Consider the following 21,345-nt stretch of genomic DNA (forward strand, 5'->3'; position numbering starts at 1 on the left):
CTGCCTTCCTCACATGCACTGCTAACCTGGCTGAAAAGAATTGGGATGGGTGAGTATGTGGTGAGAGACAGTGGCTTTGTGTGACTGTTTCTCTGTATCAATAACCACTCCCTCAGGAAGTGGGGATTGAGAGTGACATCCACCTTACTCTCAATCCCGCTCTCAGGAATTCTATTGAGCTAAATTAGCAGTGTCGGTGAGGAAGCAGGGTAGCTTGACCGTATACCACAACTCTACTGCCTCTATGACATCAATAAGAATTTTAAATTTTCTTTTAGAATTCTTGCATCAGTGGAACATGTAAAAGGGCATCTAAAAAGGTATCGTGTGGTTTGTGGAGGAAGGTTGCCGATGACGGGTTCTCATACATCGCCTAGATTTCTCACCAGCACCTCCAACTGCATCCTGCTGCCACTGGATGGCCAGCATCATATTGACAAATGGAAGTTTGCATATACCAGTAAGTGTGTGTGTGTAAGCGTTTGCATTTCTGTTTACATTGCATGCATGTTTACCAATGTGTGTAACATTGCATTTTTGTAAACACTGTAAATGCAATGTGTGTAAACATAGCCTTTAGATGCACAGCCAGCTCACTGCTGACATACTGAGAGAAGATTAGCATAACAAACACCCTCATCTCCAGCTCCTCCTCTCTGATCAAATACAGATTATAATGGTCAGATCTTGGGACTCATAACGCCACAAACATGGGGGCTAGAAGAAAAATTCAAAGTACCTATGAATCTATGTAGCATCCCCTACAGAATGGTATGATAATATCCATAGAAGTGGGGTAGTGAAATGTACTCTTTGCACCACCTGCTGATTGAAGGTGCACATAAATTCTAATAGAACTACATGTTCCTGAATCACTACTCAATGATTGCGTGATTCACATGTTGGTTTAGTGCACGCGGAAGGTAGGCTCTCTCCGCAGATTCTACATTTCCTTCCTAGATGCATTCCTACAATGGGGCGACCTCTTCAAAAACCAACATATGGAATTATCAGACCAGTTAGGAGGCTGTACTCACAAGGACCAACGCGTATCATACCTTGCAGTCGTCCTTAGCGGTGTCTGATACATCTTTGCTTTTGTCCAAACTCCTGGCCAAAGAGGCAGCAGAAACACCTCTGCCCCCGAATGCAGAACCAGCAGGAACAGGTCAGCAAGAGTCCTTACTGGTGATAGGCAAAATCCTGTGGGCCAGCTGGGAGTGTAGTAACAGACTGAGGTAGTCTTTTGAACCTGGCGCCTCCCTGCGTCATCCGTCACATGGGACGCCCAGGAGTGCCCCACATGTCCGCATTGCGATGCCTCCCACAGCGGAGCTGGATGCAATCCTGCCTGTCACACAGCTTCCACACCTGCTCCACCATTCTAGGTTTAGAGCGCTTCTGGTATGAGGCAGACCTTGCACCCAAGGCCAGCCAGACAAGGCCCCCCCTTCATCTGACAGCATCACCAAGCTTCAGAGAACATCAATGAGGCTCTCCCGGGGACCGGAAACCACACTGAGGCATGTTCGGAGGCGTGAAGCTTTAAGAGTTTCCTGTCCCTGCGGGTGGACCCCTCTCTCCGGTGATACAGCTGTTGTGGTGAAGGGGGAAATAAAGTTTAAATTTAAAATGGGCACCATGGTCAACACCCAGCTTGAATAGTTTGCCCCTCCCATATACTAAAGTGCCAAACAGGATGTGGATATCACCAACCATTCCCATTTTATGTAGGTGTATCCATATAAATGGGTGCATGTGCCCATCCCATGTAAAAGTGCCATATGGGAGGACGGGATTAACTATTACAGTTCCAATGCAGCTGCCCGGCCAGAGGACCGTCCTTGCATTATATTTCTTTAAAGGACATCTGTCATCAGGTCTCTGTCACTATTTCTGTCACCACTACCTGTTGGAGCAGCTCACAATGATCCATCCCAGCCTTTATCTAATCAATTCATACATTAATCTTTATGAAATCATCTATTCTTTATTATGTAAATGAGGCTTGTCTCATGGTCAGAGGCAGTGATGTCACCCCTCCCCTCTCCCTGCTCATGTCTGTGTGTAATGTATAGTAAAGCATTGCTAGTGTCTGTGCTTTATCTGCTGACATGTTGCATCCTCCTAATACACATGTGAGAGACACAGACATCAGCTACACATGTAGCTGACATGTTCTGCTATAACATGGCTGCCTGGAGCTGTTGGATCTCTCCTATACACAGGGGGCATGGCCACCAGCAAGCACATGGAGGAGCCATTACAGCATTATACAGGCCATCATTCAAGGACTGGGGTGGTGGCTGTGCCTCCCACTCATGAATAAGCCGGACAGTTTGAATATGCCAATGACTCATTGGACATTTCACAGATCATTTGCATACAGCTTTAGGACCTCATTGCTTAGGTTTACAGACATGTAGAGGGACAATGAGGGGATAGGAGCAATGCTTTCTAATGTCAGTTTATGAAAATGTATTTAGTTTAGGGGGTTATTTTGCCTGATGGGTTCTCTTTAACATGCAGGGACTCCTGTCCTCTGCTCAGTGTTTACTCCATGGGATTGTGCCATTACACGGCATGTATACACAGGCTGCACATGATTTGTGAAATAGCCCTTAGAAGTGAAGCTTCTAATTGCAGAAGTTGAAACATGGCAAGGGTCATCGGACTATAATAATACTACTATAATAATTATTTATATAGCGCCTACAGATTACACAGCGCTGGACAAAGCATGACAAATTAGATTGTTTGGTCCCTGTCCCCAATGGGGCTCACAATCTACCAGTATGTTTTTGAGTGTGGGAGGAAACCGGAGGACCCTGAGGAAACCCACGCAAACACGGAGAGAACATACAAACTCTTTGCAGATGTTGACCAGGGTGGGACTTGAACCCAGAACTCCAGCGCTGCTACCCACTCAGCCACCGTGCTTATTAAGGTTTGAGAGGTTACAGGGCACTCCACTAACTGGTTGGAGTAATGGGCAACCTCAGCAAGTAAACAAACGTTACAGGTTATTGTGGTGTAGGGACCCATAGAAAAAAAAAAACACTTCAGACATCTGCAAAAACTGGTATAAAAATTCTTGCCATAATTATTAATAAACTTTATTTAAATCGCTTCTAAAAAAGCAGCCACACAAACATTTTCAATGTTCCTGAAAGGCGACTTATTTGAATAAAAACAAAGAGACAGAACACATTCAAAAAAATGAAACATTTCTAACAGGTATTTACATGTAGTAGATCGGGACGAGCCATTCACATTCAGACTCAAGCAGCTGGTGATGACTGCACCCGCAGCCTTAATAAATACATGATGGCATTCATAGATTGTTATTGCACTGGTGGTCCCCACCCAGAAGATGCAGGTCTCATCCACAGGACCCCAGGTTTCTTTCAGTGTAGTCACAGTGGGGGGTACTCCATTTCAGGGCCAGAAGATGAGCATCAATGGAAATGCTTGTAGACTAAAAGACATGTGGAATAGATGTTGGGTGCAGAAAGCTTCATAAAATGAGAGCCATCTTGTATCAATGCACATTGCCTGTGGTTTTTTCCACCATCGTTGGGTGCTTGGTGGAGTTCTGTGCAATCCAGGGGTGTTCAAGTACATCCTTAAGTGGCAGCCTGTGGTTGGGATTGTGTTTAAGCAGTTTAGAGATTAGGTCTCTGGCCCCTTCAGAGACGTGGGAAGGAAACTGATACTCCACCTGTAGAAGTTAAAGAGATTAAAATGACACATTTGGTTACTGCAAACACAATGCAGTTATAAAGGGAAGCAAAACAGCAGTTCCATATCTGCGGCAGCTCTGCATACACGCCAATGACAACTAGACAACACTGCCCAAGTCTAACAAAGGAATAGGACCTGCTCTATATTTTCATTTACACAGCCATGTGATAGTTGTAGAAACAATGGCTTGCACATGTCCTACTTTCACGATACTGCAGGAGCCCTTACTCTTTGCTCTTATTTAACCAAACACTTTGCTTCAAAGTTTCAGAATACCAAATTGTATAACACACTTCTGCCCCCACTTTCCAATAGGGTAGGTCCGCCTTTAGCCAAAACTAAATTTTCTGCTTCCAGTGCACTAAAATCACTGATGGCTTAACTAACCCATCAATAAGACTTGAGGACCACTGCAGTTCAGTTACCAAGGTTGGTTATCAAGACGCAGTCTGTTTTCACATGCCTTTTGTCAAGCCAACCTATTATACATATAGTTGCTGCTACACATCCAGGTAATTTGAGAGCAATGTGCAGTACAAGATTTTATAAGGTTGAAAGGATCTGAAGGGGTTAATAGCCATGGTCATAACTGGTTCTGTGGGTACTCAGATTGAAACCCCCTTTTTTTGCTTCATAACAGCAAAACTAAACGATTGACCAACAAGTGTGAGGAGAAGGACCAATTTTACCTTTGAAATTCTGCGGTAAGTTTCCTGGTGTGTTTCAGCTTCAAATGGAGGCTTTCCGACAAGAAACTCATAGCAGAGGACACCTAGACTCCATAGGTCAACCTTCTCATCATGTGTCCGACCCTCAATCATTTCAGGAGGCAAGTAGTCCAAGGTGCCACATAACGTTGTCCTCCTAAGAAAAAAGTTCACAGGTAATTAAGAGGTCCTGGGAAGCAGACCCTAGAAAAGATGTAACCAGAAAACATTAAAAACTATTACTGAAGAGCACTGAAGAAATAACAGCCTTGGGTGAAGGCCACACACATCATTGCTGTGTGCTCCATGTGACTGCCGAGTTCTAAAACCATGGGAACGGCAGATGTGAAGGAGGAAACTCTCCTATAGATAGGAGGGGGTTACAAGGCTTCAGTTGACATTTTCTATGGACAAAGACATGAAGTCCATTAGTAAGAGCTTTATCACTATGGAGACAAATTATCTTACTACCCTTGTTTAAACAGCATTGAGCAGTTACTTAACCCCTTCTGCACAGCCATTGTATTCTAGAAGCACCACCAACAAGCTAATTTATAGCAGTCTAACTGAAGTCCAATTCACATTTTGATGGTTGAATGGAACAGGTCCAAATATAAAACAGATCTGTTAAAATGTCCTTTGAGGCCTTTGGATGTTTAATAGCTTCTGTTAGTGTCAGTTTATACCACAAAAGCTGCAGACAGGAGACCTTGTGCTGGGCAGCTGCTGCAATAGGATGTTCCGGGGCAGGACAGCATTTCACTTTTTGAACAACCAGGTTACTGGAGGGATGGATGCCACAGGTCAGGTAGAGGAGCAATAATTCTGTCTCTCCATGTGGAGAACAATGCAGAAGAGGACAGACTCTGAAATGGGGGACACTGAGGCAGATCACCAGAACAACTTATGACAATGAAGCTGGACTCCTCTCACTCCTACTAGTGTCTGGCATGCTGTCATGCTAGTCCAGTTATTGTAGTCAGAAGCAGCTTGTGGTGTAAAACCCTTCCACTCCTACCCGCAAGCACCTTTATGTCCATTTCTGTGAGCCCAGTCTTTCTTCATGCGAAAGGGATTATGGGGGCAAATAAAGTAGCAGTCATTAGAGTCCTTACCTGCAGCCCAGTGTGGCTCCAGCTGTCACTGCCAGCCTCTGTAGGGACATCACAGTGCATACTCCCTACAGCTGTGGCCTGTATTAGGGTATAGCAGTTGCATGCTGTTGAAGCGCCATTACCACTGAACATCTGAATCTGTCTAGAGGAAAATGCCTTTCCACAGCAGATTTCTAGTCCACAGCAAATAAGTGACCAGTCACAAATCCCAGTGTAGAATTCAGCCTTTACAATGCAAATGTTGAGCAGCAGCAGCAAACATGGCATTATATGCATCAGAAACCTGCTTGAGATAGCGGGTGATGGTTGATTTTTGACACTTGCAGAATGATTACATGATTACCACTAGGGCCAAGTGTCCAGATAGCCCAAGGCAGTGGTGTCACTCATTTTCACTGGGAAGGCCCTCTCCCCAATGAGCCTTGTGGTTGCCTTAATATGGCCAACATGTACTGCATACATGTAGCTGAACTCCTCTGCAGTTAATTTAGCCATTTATGTACAAGTCAATGACCATTTCCTTTAGTTATTGCCTTCCATTTGGAAATTCCTGGGATCCTTCGTTTGGTCTTGCGATCTCACTGTTCCCAGATAGACAAGTCCATGGACTTCGACAGGATCTCTTCATCTCCCTGCTAATGAACTATACCACACAGACTCCAGAGGAGAGTACAAAATGTGTCACAGCTACTGCTGAATGAGATGTTCTGTCATACAGTGATAACAGCACAACATCCTGACTGTAGACTTTTTACATTTAGTAGGAGAGTGTAAAGAGAAGGGTTATTACACGTCTCCAGCAGCTAAAAACATAGCTGACCATGCCATTCAATGAAATACACAACTCAGATAATAATCTCAAAGCCATGCTGGAGTCTAGGAGAGCAGACGCTTAAAAGGACATCTGCCACCAGGATGAAAGATTGTAATTCAAGCACATGCTTGTTTTTACATAAAAAGGCTTTACAATTATGCAAATGAGCCAAAGGGCTCCAGGCTCCATAGTCGTTACTGGAGCTCCTCACTCATTTGCATAAAAAAAAATTATATATATTTTTTTTTAAACAGGCTAAAAGAAGAGCATATCCACCAAAACAGGACACACCAGCATGTCAAGTGCTTGGTCTACAATTCCTGATCCTGGTTGTAGTTTCCATTAACTCCCTCTGAAAACTGCTCTAACAGTCACAGGGCTTTGTTCCCCCTAACAAAAATATGCTCTGGCACCAGCTGACCCTGAGCTGGTGCCATGTATAGGTGTATAAAACCTACCACTTTTAAGTGGTAGGTTTCCTTTAACAACATGTTCCTTCCCAATACTGTCCTCAGCTTTATACTGCACAAGTAGTACAATGTTACACCCCCCCCCTCCCACAAAACTACAAGACCTCAAGTACAAGAATAGCTTGGCAACATGCTACATTCCCATAGAAGCCTTTATGTACAAGGTACATGCAATATGGAGCTTTTTCTTTTAGACTATATATTGCTACTTTGGACCAACAAGTCTGTTTATAGTGTGCTGCAGCATCCCACCTGACCAAATAAAAGGATCTAGCCAGATCAGATGCATAGACATGGTAGCAACTTGTTTTGGGAAGGGGTGCCAAAACCAGCCACAGCAATTTCAGCAGGAATTTTTTCACCCACTTCTTGAGCAGGTGAGTGATGGCCAGTTGCTTTATGTACAGCCGGATGAGAAACATTTATTTCACTGATAATACTTTGTCAACGTCTTACAGTATTTTGATCTATACACACACCTAGGAGCTGATCCTTATCCATCCCCCTTGGCCAAACATAAGTTGGATTAGTAGGTGCGAGTAATTAGTCACAGCAACTGCACATACTGGAACAGAGGCCTCCCTCACTTCATAGCAGTCACCAGTTTTGGGAAATTACTACAGTAACAGAGATGGAGGGTGGTTGAGACATAACTGATTTTTGGTCTGGTCAGAGTGACCCAGGGTAGAGATTGCAATCCTGCCTAGTATAAGCTGATCTTCAGAACCTCTTTCTGCAAGGCCTGCATCCCTCATTACAGGATCATTGTTCCCTCATGTCAGAGGAAATTGAATGTTTGCCATAGGTTATACTGACACTCCGGTTAGAGAACATGGTGACCTATGCAGGTAGGTAGTGTAACACACTAGCGCAGCTCCATCCTACAGTCCTGCTTCTGACTGCAGGATACAAGAGCAACATTTTTCATATTTTTGATTTGAAAAAAAATCCTTCAGTTAACTGTACAAGTTAAAAAAATGGAAAAGAACTCAAGTTTAACAAAGTGACGGGTAAAGCGGCAACATGCACAATCCCATTTTTTAACCCTAGAAACTGTTAGGATCTAACAGAGAGGTCATCTCCACCCCCACTGATGCCAACTCACCAAGCTGGGAACTCTGAAGGTGCCAGACGGACCTGTACAGGAGCACAAAGGTGGGGGCTGAGAGCTGAGGCATTTCCAGCACAAACAAGTCACATGTCCGAAATGCATCCAAACCAGAGCTAACCCCTGGGACTTAGAGGATTCTGTCAGGGTGCAAGGCAAGTTAATACACTCAATTGTATTGTAATGCAAATGATTAGCAAAGGAAGAAAGACATTTGCAATGCAGACATGATAGGCTTCTGAAATCTGTCTTTAGTGCCTGCTGACATGAACCCCTTAAAAGGGAACCCAAGTACTGGGTCATGTTCTCCCCATCAAAGTCACCTGTATCCCCCAACCACCATTATATTATCATGTAAAGTGGAGTTAATTGAGTTTTGGTATCCTTTCCTGAGGTTCTGGGTACAGACCAGAAGGTCTTTAGAAACACAGCTCACTATGAAAGAACGGAAAAAAATAAATAAATATAAAAAAAAAAATAATATAATAATAATAGGGAACCATTTTTCCATAAAGGGGTATTCCAGGAATCTGCATAAATCATGTACAAATGGGTCCTTAAAATATAAGCCAATATGTAATTATTTAAAATTTTGCTCCCCTTAGAAGAAAAATGTTGTGCACATACACTAATGAATTAAAGTGCTATTGTCCATTGATTTTCTGCGTGCGGAGGAGACACAGGACAGAAGATGGCTGGTCACATGTCCTGCTCATTGATATGTTTTGGCTGTAGTCAGTCGGTTGCAGTGCATCCAGTAAGGCTGGTGTGTGGGGCAAGATGTCGTCTAAGTGAGGTAATGTGCAGTGATGGCAGTTACATTATTATGGTAACTGAGCAGGACAGTCCGTTACATCATTGGGAGCAGAGAATAAGAGGGAGGAGGAGTTACGAGAACTAAAGTTTTCCAGTGGCGGCCATCTTTGTGATAGCTGCCTACTTTATCTAAAATCAAAGTCATAAAATCAAACTAATGACATTTGTTATGTTGATTTATAGCATTATGGGGTTTTGTATCAGACGTTCATATTCTCAAAATACCCCTTTAACCCTTTCAGGACCTGGCCCTTTGTTTTTTCATTTTCATTTTTTATTCCCCATGATCAAAAATCCATAACTTTTTTATTTTTCCATGTACAGAGCTGTGTGACGGCTTATTTTCTGTGTAACAAATTGCACTTCATAGAGATGGTATTGAATATTCCATGCCGTGTACTAGGAAGCGGTAAAAAAAATTCCAAATGCAGTGAAATTGGTAAAAAAATGCATTTGTGCCATCTTCTTGTGGGCTTGGATCTTACGGATTTCACTGTGCGCCCCAAATGACATGTCTACTTTATTCTTTGGGTCGGTACGATTACGGGGATACCAAATTTGTATAGGTTTTATAATGTTTTCATACATTTAAAAAAATTAAAACCTCCTGTACAAAATTTTTTTGGGGGATTTTGCCATCTTCTGGCGCTAATAACTTTTTTATACTTTGGTGCATGGAGCTGTGGGTGGTGTCGATTTTTGCGGATTTTGATGACGTTTACAATGTTATCAATTTTAGGACTGTTCGACCTTGTGATCACTTTTTATAGAATTTAATTTTTTTTAAATGACAAAAAAGTGCCATTTTCGACTTTGGGCGCGATTTTCCGTTACGGGATTAAACGCAGTGAAAAACCATTATCATATTTTGATAGATCGGGCATTTTCGGACGCGGCGATACCTAATGTGTTTATGATTTTTACTGTTTATATTTATATCAGTTCTAGGGAAAGGGGGGTGATTTGAGTTTAGGGTTTTTTATTATAATTTTTTTTTTTTTATAACTTTTTTTTATTTTTATTTTTAGTACTTTTCATACTCCCTGGGGCAGTGGTGGCGAACCTATGGCACGGGTGCCAGAGGTGGCACTCAGAGCCCTTTCTGTGGGCACCCAGGCCTTCATGCCAACAGAGAGTTTGCCAGACAGGACTCAGGGCTTCCTCCTGTGATCCAATACAGCCCAGGCGTGCCATGCTCAGCGCCATTTTAAAGCAACATCCTTGGCTGCCAGGACTACAGGAGGAGCAAGAAGGTGTGGACAGAGATGGATTGTCCTTAGAGCTCCTGCTCTGGGTCTCCTGATCTCCATCTTTCTATTGTATTGGTGAACTCAGGACACCAATGTGATTGAAATTTGTGATACAGCAGAGATCAATAGGTTAATGCTTAAATTGTCATGTTGGCACTTTGTGACATGTAAATGGGTATTGGTTGTAGTTTGGGCACTCTGTCTCCAAAAGGTTCGCCATCAGTGCCCTAGGGTACTTTAACCCTAGGGGGTCTGCACGATCCTATCATATACTGCCATACTACAGTATGGCAGTATATGGGGATTTTACTATTCATACATTACAATGTGCTGATAGCACATTGTAATGCATGGGTTAACCCGAAGTAGCCTCGGGTCTTCGCGAGACCCGAGGTTACCATGGCGACGGGCCGCCGCCATCCTTTTGAAGCCGCCGGCGGCGATCGAGGTGAAAACACCCGCGATCGGTGCTAGCACCGATCGCAGGTGTTACCGGTAAGCCTTTGCTGCAATATGCAGCAAAGACTTACCGGCTATGGAGAGGGCTCAGCGCGTGAGCTCTCTCCATGCACCCGCGGCCGACCCGTGACGTGCTATTACGTCACGGGTCGTGAAAGGGTTAAGTAAATTGGAAAGTTTATGGCAGCTAGAAGTTTGTAGTAATAGTGTCAGCATTGATGCCATGAATATATGAGGAGGACAGCATTCCTAGCCACATCTAGATTGGAAGAGGTTGATCACCACAATCTATGGCGAGGAAACTGCACCTATGTTGTACCCAGTATGATGCCTAAATGTAAGTTACTGCCAGGAGGGGAGAGGATGCTCAGAATTGCCAGTTTGCAACTCACCTTGATGAAGGAGCATGCACTGACCAGCCAAAGTCTGCAATCTTAAGATCCCCATTGGACCCCAGGAGGAGATTCTCAGGCTTGATATCTCTATGTATAACCTTCTTAGAATGACAGTATAGGAGGGCATCTGCCAGCTCTGTGATGTACTGCAAAGAGAGAACACGTCAGTAACGGGTGGACAAATACAGGCAGTTACTTACAAGATGAGATCAAAGAGGACATACATGAGTTGGATAGAACACAATGACAGTTCAGCACTGCTACATTTGAGCTAAAACACAGAGTACCTCTCCCCCTCTGTCTGGAGGCAGACAGGAAGAGCTATTCATGAGAAGAATCTGCCCTGGCCGACCATAGTCACATCCCAGCGCAACCGAAATTATACACCAGGACGGAGAGACAGGTTGCCCCTTAAAACCTAAAGGCTTGTGATCTGGAAAATATGCTTGTTTCCAATCACAAGCCTTTATACACTCACCAGCCACTTTATTAGGTACACCTGTCCAACTGCTTGTTAAAACTTAATCACATGGCGGAAACTCAGTGCATTTAGGCAAGTAGACATGGTCAAGACAATCTCCTGCAGTTCAAACCGAGCATCAGTATGGGGAAGAAAGGCGATTGAACGTGGCATGGTTGTTGGTGCCAGAAGGGCTGGTCTGAGTATTTCAGAAACTGCTGATCTACTGGGATTTTCACGCACAACCATCTCTAGGGTTTACAGAGAATGGTCCGAAAAAGAAAAAACATCCAGAGAGCAGCAGTTCTGTGGGCGGAAATGCCTTGTTGATGCCAGAGGTCAGAGGAGAATGGGCAGACTGGTTCGAGCTGATAGAAAGGCAACAGTGACTCAAATCGCCACCCGTTACAACCAAGGTAGGCAGAAGAGCATCTCTGAACGCATAGTACGTCGAACTTTGAGGCAGATGGGCTACAGCAGCAGAAGACCACACCGGGTGCCACTCCTTTCAGCTAAGAACAGGAAACTGAGGCTACAATTTGCACAAGCTCATCGAAATTGGACAGTAGAAGATTGGAAAAACATTGCCTGGTCTGATGAGTCTCGATTTCTGCTGCGACATTCGGATGTTAGGGTCAGAATTTGGCGTCAACAACATGAAAGCATGGATCCATCCTGCCTTGTATCAACGGTTCAGGCTGGTGGTGGTGGTGTCATGGTATGGGGAATATTTTCTTGGCACTCTTTGGGCCCCTTGGTACCAATTGAGCATCGTTGCAACGCCACAGCCTACCTGAGTATTGTTGCTGACCATGTCCATCCTTTATGACCACAATGTACCCAACATCTGATGGCTACTTTCAGCAGGATAATGCGCCATGTCATAAAGCTGGAATCATCTCAGACTGGTTTCTTGAACATGACAATGAGTTCACTGTACTCAAATGGCCTCCACAGTCACCAGATCTCAATCCAATAGAGCATCTTTGGGATGTGGTGGAACGGGAGATTCGCATCATGGATCCGACAATTCTGCGGCAACTGTGTGATGCCATCATGTCAATATGGACCAAAATCTCTGAGGAATGCTTCCAGCACCTTGTTTAATCTATGCCATGAAGAATTGAGGCAGTTCTGAAGGCAAAAGGGGGTCCAACCCGTTACTAGCATGGTCTACCTAATAAAGTGGCCGGTGAGTATGTTAAATATATGTGATCAGGAGAAACACCTTCCCTTTGAACTCACATTGCTGCCCCTGCACTATATTGATAACACCAGATTCCTTTTAGAAACAGAAAATGTATTCCCATGCAAAATAAAGCACCAAAATCCACAGACATTAAAGGGGTATTCCAGGAATAAGCATAATTCATATACAAGTGGGCACTCAAAATATAAGCTAATGTGTAATTAGTTATTTAAAATTTTGCTCCCCTTAGCAGAAAATGCTGGCGACATGGACTAATGAAGAATTAAAATGCTACCGGCCCTTTAATCAGTCCGTTAATTTCCCAAGCGCGGTCCGTCGCAGAAAATAAGATGGCCGCTGGTCACATGTCCACATCACATGTCCTGCACCTGCCTGGGCAGGGTCATGTGATCACCACTACATTTGGCTGTAGCCGGTTGGTTCCAGTGCATCCAGTATGGTCAGTGTTGTGGTGATGGCAGTTACACATCATTACTATGGTAACAGAGCAAGAAAACCTGTTACATCATCACTGTTAGCAGAGCATAAGTGGTAGGAGGAGTTACTGAGAACTAAAGGATCATGGAACCTGTAGTTTCCAGTGGCGGCCATCTTAGAGGCCATAAATTTTGTAAATCATAAAATCATATTATTTTAGCTCCGTTTTGTGACTAATGACATTGTTGTATTCATTTATTTATATCATCAAGGGTTTTTGTGTCAGACGTTCATATTCCCGGAATACCCCTTTAAGCAAAAAAAAAAAAAAAACTCCACATCCACAGAATATATGAAATAGGACCATTCGTTTGCTGACAGTGTGGTCATTCCAGACTTCCCCATGACACAAGGAATCAGGCCTGTAAAATTGGGTTACAGCAGTACTCTTAATACCAAGCCATTTGCTACCTCTCTATATAGCTGATGAGAAGCTCATCTTTGGCCTTCAAATGTGCAGACCAGCGTCATCTACTATAATAAAGCCATCAGTTCAAGATTTAAGAGTCTTTGAGAGGATACCGAGAGCCCAGACAAGGATCAACTCCATAGCACTCTACAAGACATTAAGGAGCTGTGGAAGCAGTGTTACGTCAATCTGAAACGCTGGAGGCAGCTAATAACCACCCATAAAAATAAGACCCTCACACAAAGCCCATCTAGATGATTACACTGCAGATATACAGACCTCACTACAGCAACCCACTCCTCATTCTTGATACAACCAGTAGATGGCAGTAGGTACCTCTGCATGGGTCATCATTCAGGGAAAGCAGCCATAAAATACACAACTGCAGAATATTGTACAGTACTACACTCAGGTCTCCAGTTCTCACTTACCAGCATGAGTGGTCCTTTCTTCACACCCCAAGGGCAGGGCCGACATGTACACCCTCTGCCCAGCCTGTCATGTCTGCAACCATGTGAGCAAGAAACTAACCAATTCCTCTATCCTTTCATTCACCCACATCTTCTATGTAACCAAATTTAGATTTTTGCCTGGAAATCCCTTCTTAGCACGAGTGATACTACATTAGATAACAAAATATGCACAAGCCTTCAGCTGTAGAACTCTACCCTTCTCCGGTAGTACCCAGCATCTAGCCGAGTGCAGCTCCCCTCTCCAGCAACGGTGTATGAAGCAGCAGAGAAGTATGTTGACAGAAACTACTCTAGATAAAACATGCTGGATGATGTAAGACTGGAGTTGTACTCTGCACCAGCTATTAGTTTGTCTAGTTTTTGACAAAATATTCTGGGGCAAGGCCATGCTTCTTTGGACAAGCTGGAAAACTGTCCAAAACCCTTAAGGTGGCACACAGCATTTTAGGCAGAATTCTGGTATAGACAGGTTAAGCAATCTCCCACATCCTTTGTGTCTTGAGATATCTGTTTAGACTTCAAAACTGGCAAGAATAGTTTATTCTGAGACAATCTGTAGGAGATAATGGAATTTCAATAGAGGAGGATCAGCACATTTTACTTACAGTTGCAGATCTCTGATCATCAAATCTTGTACACCTCTGAAGCTCTCTATATAGCTCCCCACGGGGGGCATAATCCAAGATGAGGTAGACCCTGGTGGCATCATGAAAATAACCATACAGCCGGAGAATGTTGGGATGCCTGCATCATAAACTACTAAAGTTAGCATCAATGTTTATAAACCAGATATGGCAATTTACATCACACACCCTTTGCAATGTGGTGTTGTAAAGACATGAGGAAGCCATATCTGCAGCACTTCCCCTTGTGAAACCAGAAAATCATTATGCTTATAACCCCCTGCTTGGTTTACAAGGCATAGACAAACTGATGTTAGATGCACACACCTTAGATGGGACTGTATTTCCACCTCCCTGCGCAGCTGATGTTCCACCCCAGCCTTCTCAAGCTGGGACTTAAACAGAACCTTCAGTGCCAGTATAAATTTGCTCTGCTTCTCACGGGCCAAGTACACATTGCCAAACTTTCCTTTTCCTAAAGGACGTCCAATCTCAAAGTCTTCAAGACACCACTGCTTCCTGCATGAAAAAGACAATTTAAAACATCCAAGAGACAGGTTACCATTAAGGGCGATGCCACATGTTAGCGTTTTGATTCAGTTTTGTAATGGAATTAAAGCGCACTGGAGTGGTCCGCAGGCAATCGCATATGCGTTTCTATGCAAATGCATGCGGCAATCATATCCCGGTTGTAAATGTCTGGCATTTGCACAATACGTGTGGCATCACCCTTACTGCCTACACATCTACTAGACACTTATGCAAACGCACACCGGACACCCTTGATTGCCACTGATCAAGGGAATTATCCATTTTAATGGCAGCAGCATCTTGGATATGACTGACTGCCCAAATAATCAATTATACCCAGTGCTGAAAATATGCACACGGTAAATGGTGCCCAAGTGTCCCGAATAAACACTTATTCACCATTTCAATAATCACCATTGGATGAGAAGTGATCAAGAGGATGTACAGTCCCCAACATAGGTACAATGAAAACGCAAGCTCGTTACATTAAAATAGTTACCCCTTACATAGGTCCATACACTAAAAAATGAAAAGTTATTGGGGTCAGAATAAGACTTCGAAAAGAAGTGTGATCTCAGTGATTTTACAGCCCAAAGAATAAAGGGGAGGCGTCATTTGTAGTACACAGTGAAAGCCATAAAAGCAGCCTGTGAGAAAATGATGCAAATGAGTTTTTTTTGTAAAAAAAACTCATTTGGAATTTGTTTTCAGCTTCCCAGTAAACATCATGCAATATAAACAATTATTGGCGTTTGCGGCATGGCCGCTATCGGCGTATGATGCATTGCCCCCCCCCCCCAATTAGTCCAGTGCCAGAGTACTATATGGAAGAGGATGCAAACTGCTACAATTGTTCCTGAACATGCAGAAATCTTATTAAAAATTTTAGAATGAGTGGCTGCGACAATCATCTGAAGCCGGTCGATACCATAAAATACCTGAAGTAGAGGTTACCTACTGCATGAACAGAGTATAATTGCTTTCCTGGCCACCTACTGGCTGCAATGGAAGCATAACCCTAGTAGCCACATTGGTGCTAGAACAATCTACTCACTTTTTACCCTCCTCCTTGGTGACTGTTGCAGGAGGAACCTTGTTCTGGTCAGCAGCCGCAGTCTTCTTTTCTGCAACTGGAGCTAGAGAACAAACAAAACATGATCAAATGTCCAAAAACCAAACAGTGTCCTGAAATTTCCACAATTTGTTCCTATGCTTCCCAGGTCTCAGCCACCAATTCACACTGTATGCTAGTAATTTTTCCGATCAGCACATCACTAGTCACTTGTAGAGTCTTCCCATGCTAAATATTATCTTTAAAGGAGTATTCCCACATAGATATGTTTCTTATATGTACTCAGCATAACAATATAACACACATTCTTTAATTCACAGTTATTAACAAAAATTCAGAATTTCAGATACAAGCCCAACCAGTCTATCAATCCTGCTGTACACAATTTCAGTTTCCCTAGATGTGGCCCAGTAACTTCTAAATTTAGGGTCAGGTCGCCATTGTGGATTGTGTGACAGCCGTGTTTTCTGCTCAGAGCTTGTAGCTACACCCCCTACACAGAGCTCAGAGACCCATACACTGATCACTTACTGCAAGAGGCTGCAAACTACAAGGAGATAGTGAACCAGGGTGTAATGGAAAACCAAAATGGAGTCGAAGATACAACATGGCTGCTCTTGAGATAAAAGACAGTTCATGTAACCTTATTTCAACTGTGAATGAGCCCAAATCAACATATTTTGATCCTCATTATATTTGACATTTTATTCTCATTAAGTTTGACATATTCTTATCCTTATTTGGCACTCTGTTAGGCATTACACACCTGCTGGGATGCGCCTATCTCCTGGGATGCTTTCCAATGAAAACTGGCCACTTTCATGGGAAACTATACCATTAGGAGAATAATGAGAGAAAACATGTGCATACATATGTTTTTCCATATAGTTTGGTGACGCACAGACATGGGGTATAAAACTTCCATACGATCACCTAGCAGGGGGGATTTGAGAGAATTGAGAGCTAGCTACTGACTGATGCTATACTGATTTGGTACTTGTGGGACGCCTCAAGACCTGATGTTACCTGTCAATACCTGTCATTCTACTGCTTGGTGATAGTCCGTGAAGACCCCAACCTGCCGGAAGGTCATCAATGATGCTGGACAGAGTTGTAAGTTGATAAGCCCGTGAAGATTTTGTGTGCTGGAGCTCATCAATGAAAGTTGACAGTGTTGTGTGTATAATCTTTTGATATTTACCTCTTTATATACTTTTGTATTACAATAAACCTTTTAAATATTGTTGACTGTGTAATTTTTCTTATTCTATAACACGAAATCCAAAGAACGGATCAGTGTGTTAGTACAATGTGAAGCCAGGTAAAAGTCCACACACACACGTACCCTGATAATGTAACCACATTGTTACCCCACAGAACTAGATGCATCATGAAGCTTCTGCTTAGAGAGTCCCCTCCCGCACCCTGGAAATTTGCACTGAGCAACCGAGGGAGTAATAAGAGCTAAACCAACAATAAAACTGAGAAACATTGTAAAGTAAGGAGTTAAATTGATCTTCATCATTTAATCACTAGGAGATTGAAATGTGAGGATTGTCTTTCATGGGAAAACCCCTTTAAAGTAGTTCCCCATGTATAACTCCATAGAAGCCAAGTAGTCAACAAGTAAGGGTCCGAGTAAACTTTCCCCAAAGCAAGGAATCTATACTTTCCCAGTACAACTCCGTTACCAAGTATCTGATACGTGGTCTGTACAACACACCAGAAAGGCTTATTCTCGCTAGCAGAACTCCTTACCTGCTGAGCTGCTTGGGCCTGGGCCCTTGCTCTGATTCATTGCCTGTGGTCTAGATGAATGTTGAACTGAAACATTAGGTTTTGGCTGTGGCTGATTGGTCACTTGTGCCATCTGCTGCTTCTGATTGGCTACAACAGGCTTTTGAGCAAGGACTCTCTGGGGCAGGTTGGAAGAACAGAGAACTCTTTGTGGGGCTGTGCCCTGCCCGGCTGGCTTTGTCTGGGCAGAATGCTGGCCCACTGGAATACGTTTTGGTCCATCAGCCACAGAAGACATGTTCTGAAGGAAAACAAACAAAAACAACCACACATTGGCACAATTAGTGAAGTTTATAAAAGGTATCAGAACCTCCATAACATATCCTAAAGAGGAACATCCCATCCTAAGTAGCCACATTATGAGCCAACTGCCAACCCAAAATAAAGGAGCAAAGCAAACGATTAGATGTTTTTGTTGTAGGCCTAATTGTTTAAAATGTTAAATGACATCTATTATCAGATTACTGTGGTAGACTGTCCTTACAAGCCTGTGTTACCTCTAGGGGTGATGGCACTCTAGTTTCAGGACATCATTCCTCTGGAGAAAATAACTTTATAAAAATATGCCTGAGGCGCTTGAGCCCCTTTCTTGCGCAGCTGCAATAGTAAAGTTTGGGCTATGCAAGGAAGGAGTTCTCGCGCATGCACAAGATTCGCAGACAGCAGCTGGCTGTGGGTGGGACAGAGGGGCGAGTAGTGAGTGGCAGGGGGTCGTGCATAATTGGTGTATGGTGGAGCCATGAAGTGCTCAGGTGACGCGGGTGCCTCAGGCTCATTTACATATTTTTATAAGGCTGAAGTCACACATTGCGTTTTTATTGTGTCTAACACATGCGTTTGCAAACAGCCAAAGAGGAGATTTGCCTAAATACATTGGTGTCAACATTGCATTTACAAAGCACACGTGTTAAATTTGTCTGACACTGTGGAGCTGAGCTCTTCTCTGCTCTCTGCCTCTAGCCCCCTCCGCCATGCATTCCAGTACAAGCTCACTGACTTCTAGCACATCACATCATGATGTGAGCTACAGGCAGATAAGTTCTATCCCGAGGAAGGGAGGCACATCCGATCTATTAGTTAGTTGTTGCAGAGCAGAGATGTAGCAGAGCCAAAAATGTCTGTGTAATATGCATCTCATGAATCTCATCTCTGATCTGTCTCATCTCACATTGTCAGCACACAGCAATCAATGTGTCTGGTAAGAGTGTCCCCAGGCACATTTAAATTTTACACTGACCTTAACTGAGCAATATTAGCCAAGACAATAAAGCTGTGTAAAATTGTAAATTAAGGGGTTAAAAATGATAGTTATTGTGTAAACATGACTAGGGAATTGAAATTTGAGAATTTTCTTTCATGAGCAAACCCCTTTAAGTTTGTACAAAAAAAAAAGAGGGCTTACAGGCTGAGCCGTCTCCATACTGGTCAGGTGTCTGCTGTATTATAGAGCAGACATCTGTGGCCAAAAGCCCAGACTGTTGCCAACATTGATCACAGCAGATCCTATGATAGTTGGAGCCTCCCATCACAGCCTGCCAGGGCTGGATCTAATAAAAGCTGTATATTCACATTATACTGCAACACGGTTGTATTGCATTAGCAATCAACCCCCCCCCCCCCCCTTGTGTGTTCAAACACCATATGGAATCATAAAATATAATATAATTTCAAACCACCCCCTTTCCCTGGAAGGCATACAAAATTAAATAAAACTTTAAACATGTAACAGCTGTATTCAAGAAAACCCCATCTATCACACTATAAAAACTTATCCCTGTAACAGAAAATAGTGGCCAAGTCTCTGAAGTGCTAATCGGAAAAGAAAATTGTTTCACTATGTGGTGAGTGCCAACTATTCTCTATCTAAATTTCAACTTTCTAGTCATTTTACAACATGAAATTGTGAATAAAAAGTTACCAAAAAGGTTGTATAGGCCCCAAATTGGTAGCAATGAAAACATCAGGTTGTCCCCCCCAAAAAAAAAAAAAAAATTAAAACATTCCACAGTCAAGTACACCAAAGTATGAAAAAGTCATTAGCGTCGGAATAGCGTCAGAGCAAAAAAATAGTTTTTATGTTTGAATAGGTTTTTAAAAAAAGTTAAAAGCCAATGGCCGGTCCCCAAGGGGTTGAGGTCTCTTTCAGTATAGCTGGAGATAAGCTACCACCATACATTCACAAACATATGGGGGACGTATATACGTCCCCCATTCACTTCAACGGCCTCACAGCACCGTACAGGAGCAGTATGGTGCAGCACACGTGTGGCAGTGTAGGCCGTAGAAAGATAGGACATGTCCCATCTTTCTACAGAATATGGTCCCGGGCCCCATGTTACTTTATGGAGAGGGGTGGGGGCGAGCAGCGCTCATCCCCTGCGCCGATGTATGCCTGCCATACTATGGTACGGGGGGTATACATCGTGTGAATGTAGCCTTGAAAGGGTATTCCCTTTCCAGAAAATAAAACTATTGTTTGTAAAATGAAAAGTTATACAATTTTCAAAATATACTTTCCATATAAATTCCTCAGAATTTTCTAGATCTCTGCTTGTTGTCCTGCTATAGAAAGTATAGACAGGAAGCAGAGTTCTAGAAAACCATGAAGAATTGATACAGAAAGTATATTGGAAAAAATGAGTGCAGGCATTCATCCCCAGTGCCTTCCTCTGATCTATAGTGGAAGAGCTTCACTACTTGTACATAAATGGCAGCACACAGTGATCTCAACCCATAGCCCATCAAGCCTTGTTGTGTCCTGCCCCGTGAGGACTAAATGTAAGCGAAATTGGAAGATTTAGGATAAACTGACTGCAAGGAATAGTCTACAAATAGCCAAACTCCAAAATCTGTGCAATCTAACCCCCACAAGTCCCTCAAACACAGCAACCTTATAGAGGGCATCTGTGGTCAGGTCTCGGAGTTGGGAAGATCAGTGGTAGTTTGGGTGTGTAAACAGCACTATGGTGACTGCTGTGTGAGAAAGGCTTTGTGCCCGGACCATATTACCGGTAAGGTAACGCGCCTCTAAGGGCCCCTACAGCGGGGTCATCACTATCACACTATCCTCTGGCTACATGTAATGTACGGACCGACCATGAGGAAATAAATACGGAAGACATAGGGAGTTCTCACTATACATAATACAGGACCTAATGCACACGGGAAACCACTGCCTACCGGACACAACCCCCTGGAGAGAGACTAAAGTGTCAGCTCAGCGGCTCATTCTCACACACCTGTGACAGCACAGGCCGCAGCACACAGCGGAACAACAGTGAGCGCTCCTTCCACCGATCCCGGGGCCTAAGTCACTCCTGGCTCCTCAACCGCTCGTCTACGCAACAATTCAAACCGCCCGCTTTTAAGGCGCTTTAACCCGCTACGGATGCTGATTGGCTGCAGCCTTCTAATA

At 43.4% G+C, this 21,345-nt stretch overlaps 1 protein-coding gene across 1 annotated transcript; it reads right to left on the bottom strand.

Moving 5' to 3' along the window:
- Positions 1-3,100: 3,100 nt before the first annotated feature.
- AURKA (aurora kinase A) lies at positions 3,101-21,329 on the bottom strand. Its single transcript, XM_072110684.1, has 8 exons — positions 21,170-21,329; positions 17,892-18,171; positions 16,116-16,197; positions 14,858-15,049; positions 14,513-14,651; positions 10,876-11,024; positions 4,434-4,608; positions 3,101-3,721 (listed from the first exon to the last, which is right to left on the bottom strand). Exons 2-8 carry the CDS (start codon positions 18,166-18,168, stop codon positions 3,542-3,544), a joined length of 1,194 nt encoding a protein of 397 aa, XP_071966785.1. The 5' UTR covers positions 18,169-18,171; positions 21,170-21,329; the 3' UTR covers positions 3,101-3,541.
- Between the last annotated feature and the right edge of the window lie 16 nt (positions 21,330-21,345).

Source organism: Engystomops pustulosus, chromosome 6 (genome assembly GCF_040894005.1).
Source record: "Engystomops pustulosus chromosome 6, aEngPut4.maternal, whole genome shotgun sequence".
Classification (NCBI taxonomy): Eukaryota; Metazoa; Chordata; class Amphibia; order Anura; family Leptodactylidae; genus Engystomops; species Engystomops pustulosus.

What these genes read in the sequence shown, in the direction of transcription:
- AURKA (XM_072110684.1), bottom strand. Translation starts at nt 18,168, where the DNA reads ATGTCTTCTGTGGCTGATGGACCAAAACGTATTCCAGTGGGCCAGCAT. An exon ending in GAAATACAGTCCCATCTAAG is followed by an intron (nt 14,652 to 14,857) that starts GTGTGTGCATCT and finishes TTTATGATGCAG; the next exon opens with GCATCCCAACATTCTCCGGC. An exon ending in GTGCATGCTCCTTCATCAAG is followed by an intron (nt 4,609 to 10,875) that starts GTGAGTTGCAAA and finishes CTTTTTTCTTAG; the next exon opens with GAGGACAACGTTATGTGGCA.